The following is a 23,111-nucleotide window of genomic DNA, read 5'->3' as shown; positions in this document are numbered from 1 at the left end:
GTAGTGGGAAATCATCTTTGGGACATGCTTTGTTCAAATCTCTGAAATTGGTGCAGACTCTTATGCTTTTATCCAGCTTTGACACTGGTACAATGCTTGAAATCCATTTTGGATAGGCAATAGGTCTTATGAAACCCACATCTAATAGTTTCTTTAGCTCGACTTTTACAAGAAGAGCAATGTGTGGATGCATCTTCCTTAGCTTTTGCTTAACTGGTTTTGCTTTAAATTCACATTGATATGATGCATTATAAGATATGGATTAAGTCTCGACATGTCAGCATAGGACCAAGCAAAATTTATTTGTCTTTGTCTAAAGAATTCTATGTATTCTTTCCTCTCTTTATCTGATAACGAGGCAGCGAAATGAAGTATCTTGGGATACTTTGATGTTCCAATGCTTATAGCTTTTGTTGGTTCTATTAGAATAGAAGATCTCTCCTAAAAATACGCAGGGAGGATGTCAAACTTTCCATCTTCTAGCACCTCCAAGAGGTTTTCACCGTCAGATACGTTCTTTATTTTCCCTTTTGATTGATATAGTGTTGCCATGAAATGGTTTTCAACAGTAGGTCTCTTTCCTTGTTTTATTTCAATTTTGCAACTAGAAAGTTTGGCATTCTCCTGACTGTAAGAAACATTACTTGATTCCACAATGTAAGATATCTTAGGTGTTATGGGTTCGACAACATTAAGATACACAACTAAGTCATGATCATTGGAAAAGACATCTAATTCAAGGTCTTCTAGATTATCCCAGTCAACTAATTCAGGATGAAGAAGAGGTAATTCATAATCATTGTCATCGTTAGGTGCTTCAAAGTTCATGACATAATGGTCATAATTTGGTGTAGAGTAGGTAATGTCATAGATAGAATGATCTCGAGGATTATCTCTCCCAAGTATTCTCCAATTAGTTCTAACAAAATTAGTATTAGCATTTTGTAGTCAACACTCAAATGGATCTTCATCTGACATTTGTCCCTTAAACAAATGGATTATCTCAACACACACGTCTTTAGTACTGCAAGTTCCTTCTTGATTATTTTCAATGAATTCATTTGCATTTTGAAGTTGACATACTGGTGCACATGATATAGAGAATTATTTTGCTATCTTTTGTCTTCTTTCAAACTTAGCTTCTTCTGGATGAATAGTCAGTTCTACTTGACTATCTCTTAGTTCTTCTATGGTTATGCCATACCTTGGTACATCTTGCTCTTTATTTGATAGAAATATGATATTTCCAATTGCTTGATCTATATCTATTTTTGCTTCCTGTGGCGTTATTTCTTTGTCTTTGTCATCCCCTTTCTTTCGTTGTCTTGTATATGCCTCTTTTCTCTAGATTCTGAGTTCTTCTTGTCTTCTTTCTAACTCCATCTTTTGTTTTGTAATAAACAAGTCTTCCTTTGTGATAGTTGCTTGCTCTTCATTTCTTTCTTCACTTGATACTAGATGAGACATATGGACCCCATTCATATTCATTTGAATCTGTCTCTGAACCATTGTCTAGGACTATACCACTATACCACATAGGAATGTTGTATGGTGCAAAAAGTTCTCTGATTTCTGCCATCTCTATTTTCAGTGCTTCTGGAATATCTTGTTCAGATTTTGCACTTGCTCGTATTCCTTGAACTTGTTGACAAGATTCTTCTTTTCTTTTAATTGCAATCTCTTCTTCTTGTTTCTCATGTTCTTCATGTTTCTACTTATTGGCTACTATTTTTTCTGCTTGATGTAGCTTTTCTTGCCATTGTTCTTCTTTAGAGACTGATTTCTTTCTCCACTTTGGTTGTTTATGATTATGTTGCTTTTGATTTGATTTTAGATATCCAAGTCCTGATTTATCTTCTTTAGATTGCGAGTGGGGACAAATAGGTTCTAAAATACCTTGATGTCGCTTACCAATTGGTCCTTTTCCTTCATATCCTATTTTTTGCATGATTTTATAAGCATTGCCATATTGTTCTATGGGAATATTGACTTCTACAACTGTTGCTATAGTTTCATTTTCATCTTTGTACAACCAACCAAGAATGTCCTTCTCTTCGGTTTCTTCTTCAAGGGTTCCAGCTCTAACAAATGCTCCATTAAACATATCTTTTGATTTCTTTGAGGTCTTTGATTGGATATTTGTAGGCTTTCCATATGACTTAGGTGAAAGTGGAAAATTATGCAAAGAATATTTTCCCATTCCTTCATCATTCAATTTGAGCTTTTTCTCAAAGGTTTCCCATAACTTTTCTTGAGTTTCTTTGGTAGGATATACTGATTCTCTGTTATGTGGAACTCTTGTATCTTGTGTTGGCTTCAGATTATTGCAATATTGGCTAGAGTTTGCAATTATAGTGACCTCTTGTCCTTCATGAGGAAATTTTACACATTGATGATATGTAGAAGGAACTCCTTGCATGGTGTGAATCCATGGTCTTTCCAGAAGAATGTTGTAAGAGAGGCTCAAAGCTAAAACCTGACATAATGTATTCCTTTCCACAGGTCCTATTTTGATTGGCAACACCACAGTTCATTTAGAAGAACACTCTGCTTCATCATAAGCCTTAATAGTTATTTTCTTCTTTAGATCTACTGCATTTTCTGAATATCCCAAAGCTTTTATTAAACTTAGTGCACAAATGTTTAAGCCCACTCCACCATCCATGAGTACGCGTTTGACACGAGTTTTATTAATGGTGACTTCAACATGTAAAGGAGCATTGTGAGGATGTTGCAAGGACGTGTCATCATTTTCAAAAAATGATAAGCAATGAGGGGCTATAAGGTGTCCCACCATGTTTTGGAACTGATCCACATCCAAGTCTTTTGGAACTGTTGTTTCCACTAAAGCTTTTTCCAAAATTTCCTTATGCATAGGTGAAACTTTGAGAAGTTCCAAAATTGATATTCAAGTGGGTATTATTTGTAATTGCTCTACTAAATTGTATTGTTGTGAAGTGGATGTTGAGTCTTTTATTATACCCAGAAAGGTGACCTTTGCTTTGCTTCTCGTAATGACATTGATTGGCTCTGAAGGTGCATTATCTTTAACAATGATGACATTTACCACATCATCATATGTATAAGTGTAGTTCACTTTGTCTTTTCCTTTGTCATCTTTTAATTGGGATGGTTCACCTTTGTCATAATTTGGAAGTGGAGTTTTGAAAGCTAGGTGTGATTCATTTGTCTTATGGCTATCCACTATGATAGTTCCATTATCAATTAGATCCTAGATAAGGTGTTTCAATCTCTAACAATCATTTGTTTGGTATCCTTTATTTCAATGGTAATTACAAAAATGATTGTCATTCCACCAATTAGGCTTGACTTGTGGTTCATAACTTCTTGCTTCTAGTAAAACAATCAGTTTGTTTGCAAGAAGAGTTTTTAAAGCTGATTCCAATGGTTCTCCAATGTTTGTGAATTTCCTGCAAGGATTGGAGAAGAAAGACTTGGTTTTATTGCTTTCTTGATTATTATTGTTTGGGATTTTACTTGATAGATTAAAAATTGGTTGTTGTTTCGTAGCACTATTGTCATCATTTCCTCCATTGATGACATTCCTATTCTTTGACCAGAACTTGGGTTTGTCATTATTGTTGTTGTTGTAAGAATTATTGTAAAGTTTTAGCTCTCCTTTCTTTACCATCACATATTCTATTTTCAGACCATTCTCAATCATCTTGGTGAAGGAGGGAGGACATTGTATTTTTAGTTGATAACTCATTTCACTGATAAGATTATCAATGAATATGTCCATCTTTTCTTGATCAGGTACATCTCTTGGATACCTATTAAACATCTGTTTCCATCGCTGCAAGAAGATCATAAAAAATTCACAATTCTTTTGTTTAACATTGCATAAATCCAGCATTGTTATCTCATTCCTTAAATTGTAGGAATACTATGAAATAAATTTGTTCATTAGTTATTCAAAAGATTTGATTCTAGATGGTAATCTTGAAAACCATTCCATTGATTGCCCATTTAAACTCCTAGGGAAAAGACGCATCAAGTAAGTTTCATCGTGCACAAATTCCATACTCATAGTACAAAACTCCCTAATGTGATCCCGAGGATCAGATTTTCCATTGTATTTGTCATATTTAGGGATCTCCCAATGCTATAGAAATGGTGCCATATTCAATTTTTTATCGAAAGGATATGGGCTCTTCTAATGAATACTTCTTGGAGCTTGTTCCATTTTGCATATTTTGTATCTGTTGTTGTAGAGTTTGCATTTGTTGAATAAGGTTTAACAACAGATTATCCATATAGTTTCTCCTTATTTCTTCGTAAGTTCTTTTACCACTATGCTCTTTTCTTGTGTCATCCCATTCTTTTCTTGTCTCTTCATGACTTTCTTTGTTTACATCTTGTTATTTGGATCATTTGTGTTTTGGGTGTTACTTGGCTCTGCATCTTGTTTCAAGATTTCTATGTTAAAGTCTTGTGGTAATTTAGCTCCTGATTTTGCCAACATTAAAAGATATTTCTCTTTTTGTTTTGCCAATAAGTTTTCCAATAGTCTATCAAATTTGAAATCTTGCTCAAGGTCTCTAATGGTGTTATTGACCGCTTCTTCATCAACAATGGTATACCCAAAATTTTGGGATATCGGATTATCTTCTTCCTCCATTTGTTTTTGTTGTTTTCTAAGTTGTTCGTATTGAGCTGTAGTCCAAACTAGCATGTGATTGTTTCAAAAAATTTGAAGTTTTCAAAGGACAAGTCAATAGGTGATTATTGGTTTAGGAAGATATGCTTTGTTGATTTTACCAATATTGTTTGTTCGTTGTGATAAAGCATCTCTTTGTTGAAAAGAACGTCCTTGCAAAATTTCTCTGTCAAACTCTATCCCGCAGCCACGTAAATAGTGATGAAAATGGTGTAGGAATGTCCTATGTTTTAATAAGATCTTGCGATTGATATACAAAAATCTTATTCTTTTCTGGGTAGCTTTATAACTGGGTTTTCTTTTCTTAAGGCGATACTTAAAAGTTATATAAGTGCGCATCTGATAGTTAACAAGTTTATTTGATTCGAAAGTTGGTGCAATTCTGATTTTGATATGACCTAGGTTCAAAATAGGAAAGATATATCCAAGATAATGAACACAAGATGAATTGATCAAGCTTTGTGATAGAGGATTTGATATATCCTGATGAGAGACTTGACAATGATGTTGATTTTTTTGCACTTAAAATGTTTGAATCAATAGCTTGTTGAATGTTTATGCTTATGGAAACCTTTCAGAAATAGCTTGTTGGATTAGTGACCCAGTTGTTGAACTAGTTTGAAAATGTGTGATAGTTTAGAGACATATCTACTCAAGAAGTGTTTTGATACTGATGTTGAAATTTTGGTTTGATATGCTTTTTAGATGTGAAAAAGCTTTTGTGCTAACTCTTGTGGAAAAGAGTGTTAAATTATGGGATAAAATCATTGTTTTGTTGTTTGAAAGCGCTATTCTGATTATGTTTCAAGGATTCTTCTCAAATCCTTCAACAAGTTGTTGCATTTTCGGTCATTTTTTCGATGATGGTTTTCTGAAATTTTTTACCATTTTAAACATGTCATAGACATAGAAGACACAATGTTTTTGAAAAACAAAATGCATAAGCAAGTACAAATCCTATGGCAGGCCAAGACAATAATTGTTGAATCTCACATGGGGTTTCCCCAAAGGCTACACTATTCAAAGTGGATATTTAGATGCTTGACCACATTGGCTCCACCCTCGGCACTCACTTCCCTAGGGCAGCCAAGCACCAGTTTCCATGAAAACTCCCCATGGAAAACTTTATATCTCTACTAAGAACCATATGTGTGTGAGCCGCTTCAGAGGTCCGACCTTCTGCGCCAACAACTAGAAGGATTTTGGCAACTAGTACAAGTGGTTTTTAGTAAAGGCTTCTGGTCATGTGGCCATACATGCGACACTTTTAGCTCTGTAAATGCATAAGGTTCCCAGTCTATAGAGGTTACGCTCCATAGGGTTTATGGGGAAGCATAGTGTCAGTATGAACTTATCAGCACATGTTGCTTGTGACTTTCATCACAAACATGATTTATTTAGAGTTGATTGGAAGGACTCGGTATTAGCCCATTTCCACTTTGGGTCATTCCCCTCTCACTAGCCCCCTCAAGGCAGCTTGGGAAGGCCTCTAAAGGTTATACATAAAATAAAGTAGGTCTGGTTTTCTGATCACCGTATGATGGTGAGAACATACTTACCTACTACTTCATCAAGCATGGAAAACACAAGTCCATTTTAGCTTTTCTAAAATGTATGTGCAACTATTTCAAAGAAGTCACTCAAAATGCAAGTTGCATGTTGTTAATTTATCCCCCTTAGTTAAGCTAAATGATCATGACATGATGTGTTACTTTCCAAAATAGAACTCTTAATTAACTAGGTGAGGAAATGCATGAAATTTCTTTTAAAAATAATCCTACACATGCATGTCAGTAGTTTGAAAAATTTAAGTTCTTGGACATTCAGACCTGCAAGAAAATTCTTTCAATTGCAAATAAAAGCGCTATCCTAACAAATGTGATTGTCTTTCACCTCAAAAGTGCTAACCTAAAGGACAAAAGCGCTAACCTGAAACACAAAAACGCTGCTTTGCGGACTAAGAAGCATGAATTCTCTGACAAAAGCGTTAAGCAAACTAACAAATGCGCTTACCTAAAGGACAAAAACATTGAAGATTAAATGCATTGATTTACAGACAAAAGCGCTAACCTAAATGACAAATGCGCTAACCTGAAGGACAAAAGCGCTAACCTATCAAATAAAGACGTTGTCAGAACTCACATAGGTGTGAATATGTATTACAAATGCGTTAAATTTTCTTTTTGCAAGAATTAGATAGGATATTAGAAATAATATGTGAGGCTCTTAGCCCCATGATGGGCGCCAAAATGTGTCGACTTGAATTTCATCATCAGAATACTACCTGCAACATGTTAGTTTCACAAAATACAAAGGAAGTGCTACAGGAAATCCAAACTCAACTAATGAAACTACATGAAATACATATAAAATAAAAACACTATTTTAACCTTCATGATTTATGTCTCATTGTGTCCTAACTCCATTGTTCCTAGTTGCAGATGGTGTGCTCTCAGACAAGCACTGATAGCTTCCAAGATGACATATGAAGAATGGACTGATAACTGATAATTAACTGATACTATGATATGCAATGCTAAATGACTATGCTAAGTGATTATGCTAAATGATTATGCTATTTGCTTCAAGATTAAAACTCATAGATGCATAAGTTTTCACAAATGATTAGCTTGAAAACTTACTTGAAGACTAACTCTTTCTCAACTCAAACTCCTGATTTTATAGACCTTGAGAGGATAAGATAATGTGGCCCAGATCAACGGTCATGATCAGATCTACAAATTTGGATGGTTGTGAGAAAAGGTGAAGGTTGAGAGAAATGGGGAAGGAGAAGACAAGTGTCACTCATCTCACCTTGACTGGGTTGCTGACTGAGGAAATCTAGGGATGGTTGGAGAAAATTTAGGCATGAGAGGACAAGTGGACTCAAGTCCTTCCTAAGATGTAGGGATGTTGGAGAGAATATAGAAGAAGGTTATGAAATATGTGTACGTACACAATATTTCATTAAATTTGGAGGTTGATGATAAGTGGCTAATAAATGATTTATTTATTTTAATTTTGTTGAATTAATTTAGCCACATGATGAATGAGTTGGCAAAGGAAAGATGAAGTGGAGATGGAAGGTGAGTTGGAAATGAAATTAAATAATTTAAGAAATCATTTAATATTTGAGACTATAAGATAGAAGAATAATCATTAGATATTAGATATTCAAATGATTAAGGAATAATTAAATATTAGATATTTAATTAATTAGAAGAATATGAAAGATGAATTAATTAATAAAATATTTCAATTAAATTAATTAATAGAAAGACATGAAATGAATTAAATAAATTAATCTTTTCAAATTAACTATTTAAAATAAGAATAAATATTAAATAAATATAAAATATTTATTTAATTGCTCATAGCCATTTTTATGTGTATACAATATATTGTAGCCTTCATGAAGATTTATAGTCATGAAGGACTATGCTTTCATGCTCACAATGCTTTGGTAGCTCTCCAACTAAATATTCTCTATTCTGACAGATATTTCTAATGTTATCCCTTTCCACTCTTTATTATTTTGATAGTTGATGATCCATAGGGTTTTCTTCATGGCATATGAGGGGCTCTTGAATCTCTATTTTAATGATTTCATGTTCTGTCAAAGAAAGTTGTAACTTATCATGGATACCCCGCTTAAAGCTCATTGTCTTAAGGAAGAAGGCTATCCTTGACTGCAAAAGTCTTTTGATATTTCTATTGTCTTCAAAATTAACACCTCCATAGACTTGCTACCTATGTCTGGTACTACTGTTGTGATTGTAATCTTTACTACACGACAACAACAATGATACCCTCTTTTAGGTTGTATTCATTGTGTCTAAGTCAACACACATCTCTGCTATCTTCTTCATCTCTTTTATTGTCACAATCTTTTGTACTTGGATAGTCTTAAGAGGTCTATCACCATATATGCAACAATCTTATAAATGCCATTTAGTCACAGGCTTATTGTTCTTTCAGGATTAACTTATGACCGCTCCCCTTTGAAACTTTGTAACTATGAAGCCTCATTGTCTTTTGCTCATTCAAGATATGAAGATGCCTCTTGATAAATAGGTTGCTCAAAGATTGTTGATGTTGTGTGCTTTGTAAATGACTTTTGACTTTTGACTTGATTGTTCTTAACTATATCTTCAAGGCCATTTGTGATAAGTTTATTTTTTTCACTATCTTTGCCTTCTCTCCAGCTCATGACTGCCCTACTGAAGCTGCGAACTGTATCTTTGTCTTTGAACTCTACCCTTTGTATAAAGCTTTGCACATCTACTATGCATACTCTTTCCTTTTAGGTGACCTAGTCAGCAAATTGATTCTTGCCGTTCTTACTGCATATATCTAGACTGCACTTATCACTGCTCTCAGGCTTAGTTGCAACCTTCATTATTGTGAGGACTAGCATGAATGTAGACTTATGCATAGTTGTCCTTCTTGAAGAGAAGACTTCCATTGCACTCCTCTTTTACTATCTTAATTGCTCTTTATGCACTTAAGATAACTGTCAATGTTTTTGAGGTCCATTCTCTACCATTCATAATTGAGATTTTATGTTTACACTGTGAGTTATCATGACTTTGATGTATTTATTGTATTGTGCTACTAAAATCTAAAAGATATTACTGTTAAATGTGAAAGGGATGCACTTTTGATGTAAAATATTGCTATTGTAGTCCTTCACAACATCATTAGGGTCTTCTATGATATCATCTTTGCAACATTGAGACTATTCTCTTTCACTCTTTTGGGCTATCACAAACTGATTTTCTGTTGCTTTATGTGCTCCCAGTTGTCATAGCTTTGAACTAGGGCTATGATCTTGTGTAGAAGCTTCCTTCATTGTGACTAGGATTCTTTATTGCTACTCTTGATTGTGGTTGTTGAAGCTTAAGATCATGGATGTCCCAAGTGATGTCTCTTATTTGCAATTTTTGAGACTCGTTACTAACATTGCAATATTTCTTATAGTTGTATGACTATTACAGTGAATTCATAACTTTGGTCTGCTAGATGTCTTTTTTTCTCAACTATAGAATCATTGCAATTTTTTTGAAATTTTCTTTTTGTAGTTATTTTAACACACGTACTATTAAATCAATGGTTGTTTTATTATGCAAATAAGGGTAATCATTACATATGTATTAATATAATGTGTTAGTTTTTCTTTTTGTAGAAACGTACTCATAAATTCAATGAAGGTGATAATTTTAGGTTGTTTAATCCATTTGATAATATTGCTTTGGCATTAGGAGGATTCACTCCCTATCAATTCTACATGGAGTAAACTTAAAAGGAACAAGCATTGCAAATGTGAATATTTTAACAGTCACAAGTAACATACATATTCCTTATGAAGACAAGATAGATGGAGCTATCCATCTGAAAGAGAAAGAGGGAAACTTCGCAAGGTGGCCATTAAAATATTTACAAAAAATGATATAGTTGAACATGTTTATCATGTTTCTTATTGTTTTATGCAGTATTTTGAATATTTTGAAAGAGTTGGAAACTCTTAGACAACTTTGACATTTTTTATTATATTTAGATATATACCCTTAGATAGATTTGACATCTTACAACTTGATTTATATATACATATTTGCATTATATTTTTTTTATTGTAGATTACCTTGTTTGTCATGATGTTCAATCAATCTTTTTATTCTAACATGTAGCTTGTTCGTATATGTAATATTTTTATTTGATTTTATGATCTAGTTTGAGTTTAATGTTATATTATTTTTGCATTATAAAATGATTAAATATATTGCCAATAAATAATAATGATTAAATATACTACCAATAAATAATAATGATTAAATATACTACCAATGGATGTAAATATATGACTAAAATAAGGACTAAATATATGACTAAAATAATGACTATGATGACTAAATGAATGACCGTTTAATAACAATCAATGATTAAATTAATGACTCAATATATGACTAAATTAATGACTAAATATATGACTAAATAAATCACTAATATGACTAACTAAATGACTATATAACAACAATCAATGACTAAATTAATGATTAAATATATGACTTAATTAGTGACTAAATATATGACTAAATTAGTGACTATCATGACTAAATAAATGATCAGATAACAATAATCAATGACTAAATTAATGATTAAATATATGACTAAATTAGTGACTAAATATATGATCAAATTAGTGACTAAATCAATGACCAAATTGATGACCAAATTGATCAATCAAAACAACCAATAAATGACTAAAATAATTTAGTCATTAATTTGGTCGCGTGATTAATGACTGGCAATAAACTACTAATGACCACGTGATCAAATTTAGTCATTTATATGCAATTTTTGGTAATTGTTTTAGTCATATATTGTTCTTTTTGTACTAGTGATATGACTCACAATGACCAACAAATCAAACATGAAATTTCTCCTGTTTGCCAGGAATGGGGATTATTTCAGGTGATGAGCCTACTATGTAACAGGATAGAAAAACCCTGGAGGAAACTAGTGAAAAAACGCTCTCGAACACAGTTGCCAAAGTGGACAAGATAGAGGAGTGCCTCAAGAACATTGCAGAGCAAAGCCTCAGCATTCTAAAAATCTCAGCCAACAACACCCATACCCTCATCAACAAGCTTGATGACAAAAAGGAAACCCAGGAAATTGACCTGGATGCAGAAGGAACAGGGGAAGCCCAAGGTCCCAAAACCCGCACCCGTGGAAAGAGGAAGGAAAAGAAAGTGAATAAGGACCTGGAGGAGCTAAAAGCAGTTGGGGCGACCTATGACCTATGATGAGCTAGTGACTAAGGTAGAGGATCTGCTAAAGAAAATTACTATGTAGTGTCTCCTTGGGTTCTTTGCTGTTTTTTGTTGTTTAGCTATTTTTTCTGTTCGCTAGTCTTTTGACCAGACGCTCTGTATGTGGACTCTATTTTCTTAGCTTTCTTTCTAACTATGTTGTAATGGTTTCGGGTCCTTAAAACTTGTTTTTCAATCAATCAGAACAATTAATAATTATCTTTAATTTTGTTGTAGTAATGGGGATTCTTTTAGGTTATAACTTATAGTACGTGTTTGTTAAGACAAGTGTTGAATCATGGTATTATTACATATGTGGTTGAGAGCGCAAGGAGGGAAACAAGAGAATTCTTTGAGCTACTAGTAGAAGAAAAAATGAAATGGGCACATAAAGAGGGTAAAACAAATTAGATTGCTAGTTGTAGACGTATAGAGGGATTCAAAGGACATCATATGGATTGGATGGATTCCCTCTATGCCTTCCTTTCTCCCCATACCCTCAAATATCACCATTTGTGGCCCTCAACACCCACATAATATAAGTCATAGTGATGCGGGAGCATCCCCGATTCTTGGCAATCTTGCATCAACCAAAAACATTTTTTTCAATTTGTTTTCTATTTTGCAGTTTCAACATTCCTTTCTGTATTTTCTTGCATTGACTCATCGGATCTTGTGGAGCTAGATTTTGCTTGAGGACATGATCATCTTCCTTATTCCTAAACTGCAGAGCATTTGGATCATTTTATGAGAAGTTATCGATTCCAGATTCCGAGACAGTTTTCTGGCTTTGGACACCAAAACTTCCTGGACCTATTTTGCTATTGGAGAATCTTGTGGACCCTTTTCATAGCTCGTGAAGCCCCAATTCATTGATTCTATTGTTCCTTGGTGTGTGACCAACCTTCCCTTTGTTTTGCACTTCATCCTTTGGATTTCTGGAGGAATCTCTTTAGCAGAGGCCGACCTGTTGGTTTTACATGTTTGATCTTGTTCTTCGACATTTGATCCCTTTTTTGGCCAACCAGATCTCTTTGGATCGTATAAATCATTGTAATTGAGCATTAGAAATAAATGTGATAGAACATAGAAGATATATCTTAAGATTTAGAGGTCCGGAGTTGACCGATTCTATAAATGAGCATGTATGTAGCAGGACAATGAGCTGAATCTTGTAACCCGAATGTTACCAGTTGTTTGTAATCAGTTTTCATGAACTAATTCATTCATTTTTGCATTGCCTCCATCATATCCTCTTGTTTCCATTGTGTTTACTCTTGCTGCTCGGTCCGGATTGATCTCTTTGAGGTCCCTCCTAATGTTAGCATTTTCACAAAGGGAGATTGTTGGCATTTCAGTAAGTTTGTCGGTATGAGGATATTGAGAAGGTTGTTGGAGATTGTTGATATAACTATGAAAGGATGATTACTGTCTTAATAATATTATTTTTTCATTGATGTCAAGCAATTGATTTTCTGATTCAGTATGATGTTGCCATATCTTAATGAGTATGTTTTGATAAGTATAAAGATGTCGGTAAGTGACACTGAATGAATGTAACAATGAAGGGGAGTAATAAGTTATTCAAAGGGCAACTATTTCCGAGTTAGACAGTGATGAGATCTTATTGTTTTGATTGTTTTGATATGGACTATATATGAGTATTCGATGACTGATCAAGAAGAAGAAAAGATTTCAAGCCATAAAATTAGTTAAGGCTTGATACTATTCTATGTTACCGAGCAAGATGCTAGTCTGTAAACCCTAAGGTTATCGCTATCAATTAAAGAAGGTGGAATATCTACCGAGTGAGGTTCAGTATTTACTAAGTAACAACCGAGTAATAACAAAATGCATTGGATGGATAAATACATTATTAAATGCAGAATGCCAATGAGATGGAGTTGTATAGATGATTGGTATGTCATGCGAGAAGTTTGTTGAGGATCTATGACAACGAAAACACAGGAGATAGATCTATAGCGCAGATTGAACGGTCATAACCTAGCACAAGTTCCAAGGAAGGGATACAAGTTCCAAGGCGATATAAAACATTTTCAAATCGAAGGATACAATGAACCTAGTCACGTTTGAAAGATCTAATGGCTAAGATTGATCATGGGAAATGTGATCAAGGAGATTAAGTGGTTTGGAATTGTTTATAAATAAGAAATTGTTGATGAACAATGTATGCGAGCTAAAAGAAGAACTATGATACTACAATAGTGATCACCGAGCACCGAAAATTGAAGATCTGATTGAAGAATAGATTGAGAAGCCCAACAAGGAGCAAGATAAGTCTTATGACACGATTATTTTGAGCACATAGAATCTGCTTTAGCATTTCAGATGTGAAGTTGTGGATATATTTTATACTGTTATTTTTTTTGTAAGTGACAGGAAATCTCTTAACCGAGTGGACCTAACAGTCTTATTTGTAAATCCTCTAGCAAGGTAACATTCTGAATGAGTGTTTGAAATCCTTTGACAAGGTCACTTCTAACAAAGTGTAAGACTCTAACAAGTCTAAGGGAAATCTCTTAACCGGGTCACATCTAGCAATGTGTTTATGTAATCTGTAACTGGATTAGCTTTTAACTGAGCATACTCTAGAAGGGTATATTTCTTAGTGGGTCCAAAATCCCACAGTGGGTTTTCCCTATTTGGGTTTCCACGTTAAATCTGGTGTTAAATGTGTTATGATGTCTTGAGTGTATCTGTTTACGAGTCTGAATGATTTACAGTCATAGTTGTATATCAGGAAAGGCTACCGAGGTTGAATCTGATAAATATATTGCATTGTGAGTTTTTATGATTCACCCCCCCCTCTCATCTTAACTAACACCTAACCGATGACTACACCTCATAGAAAAGGTTAGAATCATTCTTAATGTTCCTTTGGATATTTCTTTTAAAATTATGGCAGTAGCAAAGGGACTATTTAAGTCATAAAAATGATGGCAAATGAGGGAGAGCATGTTCACGATTCTATTATTTCTAAAACGTATTTATATATGTTATGTAAAAGTTTTTAGATCTGCATTTTTGTCTTTTCATTGCAGAGATACAATAAATGAATTTGGAGAGGAATGTAGCAAACTTGTGAAGCACTTGTTGGGGATAATAACCAAGGCTTTGGGCATGCCCATTGATGGTCTGAAAAAAGGAATTTGCAGAGTACAATCTTTTCTACAAAGTATTGATTCCATTTAGCATGTAGAAATCGTTTGAGTGTTGTTTCCTATGCTTTCTTTCTTTAATTTTAGTACTTTGTTATGACTGAGTTTTCTTTATGTAACTTGAAAAATTAGACCATTCTTTGCACCATAAATAGTGCTTCTTTATTTTAAGTTTTAATTATTTTTAAAAATATTTTATGCAGTGTCATAAAATTGTGACCCTAGCAATTTTCAACCGCATTAGGGTCCTCACAATTGCAAAATCGAATCCCTAGCTTGATCGGAGACCAGAGATTGCTCAACCCTCGAAATCTGCTTCTCCCTTAGCTTCCGCACAACCCTGTCTGCACTCTGCCCTGGAGAAAGGGGTAAGACAGCGGCGTGGCGCCCTTGTTCTCCCAGAACAGGGGCATGGACCCTTTTCTGAGCTTGCATTGTAGGTTGTGTAGTGTGCGGGAAAATTCCTTGATGTCGGCCTGTGACAAAAATCGGTCAATTAAACTCTAATTGACATGTATTTAAGTTGCATTTACCCTCTCATTTTGACAGTTTGGACAAGTTGGATGAGTGGGAAGTTTACATGTGATAGAGCGTTCAAGAGAATTCAAGCATCCCTTTCAAGCATTAAGCATCTCAAGTCTCCCTTCAAGGCTAGGTGTTGCATTCAAGTCAAGGATTCAACCATTGAAGAGGAGATTGATTCCAACATTCAATTCCACACAAGCATTTCTATCAACATTGCTATCACAACCTCCCTTGAGGTGATTTACATTACAGTCTTTCATTTACATTTACTTGCAATTACTTTCTTTTATTACTTGGTTAATTCCAAAACTGGGGTTTTACTTGAAGGCAAACCCCCAATCCCAACCCCTTTTCCTCTCTATTTCTATGTGTAGGTTGCAGGTGCACAACTGTACTTTCAGATTTGGACACCATTTGCAGAGGTGGAAAAACCCTTTTCATTTCGTAGATTTTTCGGAGGACTGTGTACATTCCCACCACGGTCTGGGCAACTTTTCCTCAAATTCACAGGGCGGCTTTGTCTCGACATATTATTGCTAGATCCATGTGCACAACTTCATCCCACACTCTGATATGAAGTTCTAATCAGTTCTTTGTCACTTTTGCACTACATAATTCAATCAATTCCTTTCCATTTCAAATAGGAAGAGGGGATCAACTTATCATTCCCATTTCATTCAGAATTCTATCTTCTTCTTTGGAGGTTGAATCTAGTGAATTTTCCTCTCCTCTTCCAATGTAATAGGTGAAAAGTGTTTGAAGGGAAATCCGTAGTGAAACTCTCATATCTCCTTGGAGGGACAGGGTAGTTTTCCTCTTGATCTCTCATTCACACATTTTTCACCCACCATTACATTTTGGTGACATTACAATTTAAAATTAATCAATTAATGAATTTTATAGCTTGTAGGAATTATTGATTGGTTGATGTTAAATATAGTAAAATTGATTAGGTAATGATTATAGTTACAGTTCAAATTTACTCTTTTGGATAATGATCAGTCTTGGCATATATTACATATATTTTTTTAAATATAGGTATACTAGTGTAGTGAATTATTATGCCGAGTTATGCCGAGAGACATCTACAATGACATCAAAATGTTTGTAAACAAAAATTCAATTTTGAAACAATTTGACATGCAAATGACGGGTAAATGCATGAAATATGTCATCTTTTGGTTTTTGTGGAGGTGTTATTTTATTACTCCAAATAAAATGGAACGCTCGCCACTTGTCTCCAACTATATGAAACCATTACATTCAAATGATAGTGGAAGAGTGCCATAATATTTAAAAGGGAACAATCAATAAAATCAAGTAGCGTTGAGCGGTTAGTAGAGGAGTGGACTTGACATTGTGAGTATCTAACAATTTTAAATTCGAGGTTCATATTTTCATCTTAGATAATGCAGGTACATACTTAAAAGCAACTCTATTATTATCATATTTTGAAACTCTTGTATACTACTAATATTATTGAAATCGTTAGATTCCCTTCTATTATAAGATATCTCTCCACGTAATTTACTTATATTTTTAAAATATAAATATACTAGTATAATGATAATGACCGGTTCTTACTTTTTGACAAATTTAAATGGTTGTGAACTAGACCTAGAATCTATTTTTTTACAATAAACAAATGAGGAGAAAAGAATGAATGGTCTTTCAAATGCTTGTAACTCCTAAAAGGAGAATCTATAGGTATACCACTTCAAATCCAAATCCTTCTATTAGGGTACGCACTGAAGGACCAAGCTTCGGTTATTTTAGCACACAACTCTTTTCGGTGAAAACCCTAACCCATCTCTCCTTTTGTGCTGCAAACTTTTTTTTTGGTTACAGCAGCTTCCATGAACTCCAGTTTATCCTGCAAACTGTTTTTTATTACAGCAGCTTCCATGAACTCCAGTTTATTCTGCAAACTTTTTCTTATTCACCCATTCCATTTTCGCAATGTTTTCTCAACTGTAGCTCATTCGCAAACCCTCTTTTCAGAGTTTGCCTCCACCAAACTTAACCTATCTGAGGCCGACATCACTCTGATGCTCAAGCGGATCCCCTCATTGCAGAAGCTTCGAACCCTCCACAACGCAGAGGAGGTTATTCATTCGTTTAAAAAGTACGGCTTCACTGAAGCCCAAATTGCAGATATAGTGAGGAGGCGACCCCAACTTTTCGGATGTGCAGACAGTGCATTGGAAAGTAAGATCAAGCTGCTGGAAGATTTCGGTTTTGTGGATCAAAATCTGTTCAGACTTTTGCGGATCAATCCTAGCATCTTGACCCTCAGACTCGAGAACGGACTTCTTCCCAAGATGGAGTTTCTGAAGAATACATTTCAGTCCCAGGATGTGCTCGTTAAAGCCCTGATAAAAGCACCTAGACTTTTGAGTTTTAGCTTGGAGGAGACCCTGAAGCCCTCGCTTGCTTTCTGGGAAGGATGGGGTTTTTTTGGAACGGGGCTCTTAGGCTTTTTACGGCTCTATCCGGCAGTTCTCTCACGCAAGTCTCTGACGCCTGCACAGATGGATCTTATTCACAAGATTGGCACTTGCAAGGAACGCAAAATGTTCAAATATGTTGTAGGTCTAGTGGCTACGAGCGCCCCGAAAACGTTAGAGGCCAAGATAGAGAATCTCAAACTCTGTGGGCTCTCGGCCGAAGAAACCTGGCAACTACTTGGAACTGTTCCTCTACTTCTTTGTTACTCCAAGGAAAATGTTAGTGAAAAGATGAACTTTCTAGTTAATGACATGAAGCTCCCTGCAAGTTATGTAGTGAAGCACGCTAACTTGTTGCGAATCAATTTAGAGAAGACGACGAGGCCCAGGTGTCTGGTTTGGCAGAAAATTAAATCCATCAGTGACCTCGACCTCACCCTTTTGACAGTATTGAGCATGCCAGAGGCAAGATTTGTTAGCAAGATTATAGAAGGACATCCTGAGTCTAAAACACTGCGGACAATTTATGAAAACGCCCTCTCTAATGTCTCCAATCGCACAAAGAGTTAAGCAAAAACATAAATTTGGATGGCAAAGTGAGATTCAGAACTCAAAAGTCACAACACAAATTTATTCTTTGGCAGAAGAAAGGCAAGCCCTTCCCGTCCAGGTTTTGGCTGTGAGCACTTTACATTCATGGAGGTAACATATTCAACAACTGGAGCTATGTAGATGTATCCTCCGACCTGCGTTCTGTGTCTAGTTGCTATTCAAGCAAGGTAGGCATTGTAGTTATTAATTTTTTCAAGTGAACTAATTGCTATCGCTGTAGTAATCAAGTGTGATTTAATAGGCGAATATCATTAGATGGAAAGTTTGTTACTTTTGAAAGTCATCTCAGAAATCGCATCATTATGTTCCAAATGGAAATCATGCTAGAACAAGGAGTGAACAACTAACTATACATAATGTTCAGGAAACAATTTTTTTAGCCCACAAATGTTTGCAGGATTTTAATTATAAATTTGTTATGGTACTATTTAGAACATTGGAGTCAGTCTTTAATAAGGTGCCATATAATTCCTTAAAAAAATACATGAAATCAGTAAACAAGATCAGCAGGCTTTTCAATTTACAGTGGAAGTTCATCAGCAATCGGACAAAATCAGAAAACATTTAGTTGGAAGTTAGTTAATAAATGGTTTTAAACAGGGTTTTGGGACTGGCACTCGCCGGGTCCATTTCTGGCTCTGGCATGACAAATTCAAACCTTGGATTTCAAGATAAAATAGATTTTTATTATATCCAATTCAGAATAATCAATATCAATGATATATGGATCAAAACTGCAAATTCTCTCAAAATTCTGGAACAAGCTGCAAACTTTTAAATTTGATTGGACTGGCTGTTGTGTACACCTACCCACCTGGAGAAACTGCTAATGATTCAATGGATTTGAGATCATTCATAAAGTAAACAAATTATTAAGGGTTTAAAGAAGCCGCTGCTAAACAAATGAATGCTGAAAATGAAGATGAGTGTTTTAAGTTTTATAGAAACCTGATGATGGTCTGTCAAAGTTATGTTTTTTAATATTGTTTCTTTGAGTTTTGAGGATGGGAGAATAGGTTTCAGATAGGACAATTTTCTTTTCCAGATTTTTGTTTATGGCATTCAAAATTAAATATGAAAATAAATATTTGATACTTTAATTACACAAAAGTTGAATAAGTTGCAATTTCTCATTTATGCAAAGAGTATGAGTAAAAGAGTTGTACTGCTGTATGGCATTTTGTATCGAACTGTCAACAAATCTTTATATGTCTTCACCCCTATCTTCAGCATCTCGAATTGAAATTGTACCTTTAACCAAGATAATCCATATCACTACACTCCATATGTGTCCCATTCTGGGAAATGAAACACAAACCCCAGGGATGTGTCCAAGTTGTACACATTTTTAAGCAGGATACAATTTTCATTGTTAATATCTCTATTACTATACTGATCATGGCGATCTATTGCCACTTTTTTTATGTCCTGTGGCAGGATTCTGCGAACTCTTCAGCCTATATACAAGTATTTAATGCAGTTTAACATGCATGTAACAGTGAAGCCCTTTTTCATTTTCTGTTATCTAGCAGTTCTTTACATTTTGGCAAACATGGTGTATTCAAATTACATTTTATGACTTATTGTTTGTGTCCTACCATCATCAAGTAGGATTGTTAAACATAATCTCTCAATAGTCACACATGCACAAAAAATAAAGTGCTATACTTGAAAATGGAAATATTAATGCAAAACAATATGAAACCGTTCAGATGACAGCACCCAGAAACAAAATTTATAGTAGTTCACTGCTGCTTATATGCATGCTATCAACAGAGCTTTGGAAAATATCTTCCTGCAAAAGCGATTCATCTAAAATCCATATAATCACCAAGGAAATTCCTACCTTAGAATGACTCTATAAGCATGCCCAGCTTTAAGATGCTATATCACATCTCACCTTCACAACTATATAAAAACAAAATCAAAAGGTATCAGTGGCTATTTGCAAGATTGCACTATTGGAGGATTTACTTTACTACAACAAAATATTGAGTTCTCATTGTCCCAAGGAATATTTTTAGAGAACTGGAGAGAGAAAATGATGTAGGCCTCTGACATTGATGAAATCCACATATGTTTTCAAATGCCGTAACTGATAACAATCTTTGCTGCAGGTATCTCCCATGTAATTTGCAATGTAGGAATGGCTTCTCCTGCCTGATGTATGGCAATAATTTTGCATTTATGTGGACTTCAATTAAAATTTTTTTAATGCTATAATATTGGAAAGAATTGTAGACATCGAATCATGATGAATCAGAATTCATGCTCCATTTGACTTTGTAGTGTATGAAGCAACTATTCAACTATGTTGTCATGAGTTATGTTTAGACTACCTGGTCTGCATGATATTCAAAGTTCAGACAATATAATTATGATTTTTAATTCAGATGAATGTGTGTTTTTTAATTTGTGAAATCATAAAAATCAAACAAACACATTAAATAGCTGAAGTGATCAATTGTTACGAGTACATTAAATTTGAAGTTATATTACTGACAAATCATAAATTGAAATTGAATATACATGAACATGTGTTGATCAATGCAAGTGAACTCCACATGTAAAATAAATAAATCAGAAGAAAGGAATAAAATTCGTCACAGAAAGGATGCAGGGTTACAATAAACATACATAATAGGTGCTTTAACCTAGTGATAAGCAACCCCACAATGGATATCTTAGGGATCCTTGTTGAGTGAGGGAGATCATTCCACATTTTCTTGGATGTAAATACACAATGTATAGACACTATTATGTTGACAGATGTATTTTTGGTTTACTTTAACCGTGTTTATGATTCCCTGCCTTATTATGGCCAACATACCTTTTCTGCTAGAATAACATGCATCTGGATATATCCTGATCTTTTTTACTTGTTGATATCTAGTGGATTTGGTTAAGATGAATACGGAGTACCTGTGTATCTTTCTGAATCAAAATGCAACGGGCAGGAGAGAGGTCTATAGAAAAACATCTTTCTATATTTAAGTCCATTGATTAGTGGGTGCTACTAAATTTGATATGAAAAAATAATAAAAATCAACATTTTTTTAGATATTGAAGATTAGGCAGGAGAGATGAAGCAGTAAATCGCTGCATAATTATAAGTTAATCAGTTATTGACTATATTAAGCATTGAAATATAAGCAATTGCTGAAGGTCAGAATGGCTGAAACAAAAAAATATAGAGTGCAAGTCGATGTCAAAAAGTTGGCCATGTTGCTCTTTTTTGTAATACTTTATGCAATATCTTTTTTGAAAAAAGAAAGAAGAAATTACTTTTGTGATAAAAAATGGCCATGCAGATTAATGAGACTGTAATAGTACACAAGTTGAATGACCTAATAAAAGAAAAACAAAAAATTCTTACCCAATAATGTAGTGAAACATCCCAGAATAAGCACCGAAATATATTACTGAAGGCCACAATGGGTAAAACAAAAAATTAAGAGTGCGAGTCATGTCACAATTGGCCATGATGCTCTTTTTAATAATATCCAGTAAATAATATTACTAAATGATGCTTTGCCTATAGTAAATAATATCCAGTATTAAAATAAATGACGTAAGTTTACTCGTGATCACAGCTACATTGATAGTACAAAATTTTTCACCTTTGTATTGGGATTTTGTGAGTCTCGCAAGATCCATAGAGCTGTGAGCCAGCCTTGACTGAAATCTGGGCTATCAAACCTAAGCAACCAAAAAGAATATGGTGTACCTATTGTAAACGAGAAGGGCACAATCTAGAATGAATGCTCCAAAGATAGAGATGAAAAGAGCTTAGTAATAGTTAAAGCAGTCAAACTCAATTCAATTCATTGTGCTATATGTCAAGAATGGGACCTACACCTTATTGAAGATTCCCAAAGAATAAAACTTTAGTCTGGAATGGAGGAAGCCAAGGCTACCAAAATTACAACTATAACATTGATAAGAAGACTGGATCCCACCCAGAAAGACAACTAGAATGCCTATACAATACAAAACAATTAGGAAAGTTACTAGGACAATAACAAACAATCTACTATAGAGGAGGAAGAGGTGGAAACAACAAAAGAATAAATGATGCTAATTGTTTCAATCATGTAAATACGGATCATTATGCATCAAAGTGTGGAGTGAAGAAGAAAAATAATGTTCCTTTTGTACATCATGTTTGATCCTCAAACACCTCTACAGAATGGATGTGTGGTCCTCAAACACCTTTACAGAAGATAACTCAAGATAAGAGATAATCATGGAGAAGAAAAAGAAGATAACTCAAGATAAGAGATAATCATGGAGAAGAAAAAGAAAAAGAAAAATAAAAATGGAGGAATAAAGAAAGCCCATGTTTTGACCTAACAAGGAATTGACACCAAGAGACATAATAAGGAACCAATAGTAGTAGGATATAAAGAATACTATAGTCCAAAAGAAGAAGAAGAAGAAGAGCTATAACAATTTCAGCCTAGTAAGAGACAACATGAAAAGATGGTTAAACAAGCAAAATAAACTAAATATAATTTCATCCACCACATGGGCCAAGTTAGGCACTTGTAAGAATGTTGAGGTGAATATAAATGGAATCAAACATGTAAAATTTGAAGTAGTAGACATGAAAGAACCAATCAACATCTTTATGGCCCTACTTGGAGTAAGATGCTTTGTAAACTCTAATGAAATCGTGGACTCCCAAAAGGAGGAGATCTCATTTATAGATGCTACTTGAGTGGTGCATATCCCCTTAGGAAAACCAGAAGATATAACCTATATAGAAGAAAATGTAGGGGAAGATGTAAATAATCTATATTTGATCTCTAAACTTTTGGATGGACAAGAAGAAGAAAAATTAAACAATGAAGGG

General features: G+C 34.4%; 1 protein-coding gene across 1 annotated transcript; it reads left to right on the top strand.

The window, feature by feature from the left end:
• The first annotated feature begins 16,848 nt into the window (after positions 1–16,848).
• On the top strand, positions 16,849–18,539 carry LOC131035676 (transcription termination factor MTEF1, chloroplastic). Its single transcript, XM_057967400.2, has 2 exons — positions 16,849–16,989; positions 17,199–18,539. The coding sequence occupies exon 2, from the start codon at positions 17,246–17,248 to the stop codon at positions 18,212–18,214; it is 969 nt and encodes a 322-aa protein (XP_057823383.2). The 5' UTR covers positions 16,849–16,989; positions 17,199–17,245; the 3' UTR covers positions 18,215–18,539.
• The last annotated feature ends 4,572 nt before the right edge of the window (positions 18,540–23,111 follow it).

Source organism: Cryptomeria japonica, chromosome 6 (genome assembly GCF_030272615.1).
Source record: "Cryptomeria japonica chromosome 6, Sugi_1.0, whole genome shotgun sequence".
Lineage (NCBI taxonomy): Eukaryota > Viridiplantae > Streptophyta > Pinopsida > Cupressales > Cupressaceae > Cryptomeria > Cryptomeria japonica.
The sequence above is the reverse complement of the archived record's forward strand: the minus strand, read 5'-3'. Positions and strand labels throughout refer to the sequence as shown.

What these genes read in the sequence shown, in the direction of transcription:
- LOC131035676 (XM_057967400.2), top strand. Translation starts at nt 17,246, where the DNA reads ATGCTCAAGCGGATCCCCTCATTGCAGAAGCTTCGAACCCTCCACAAC.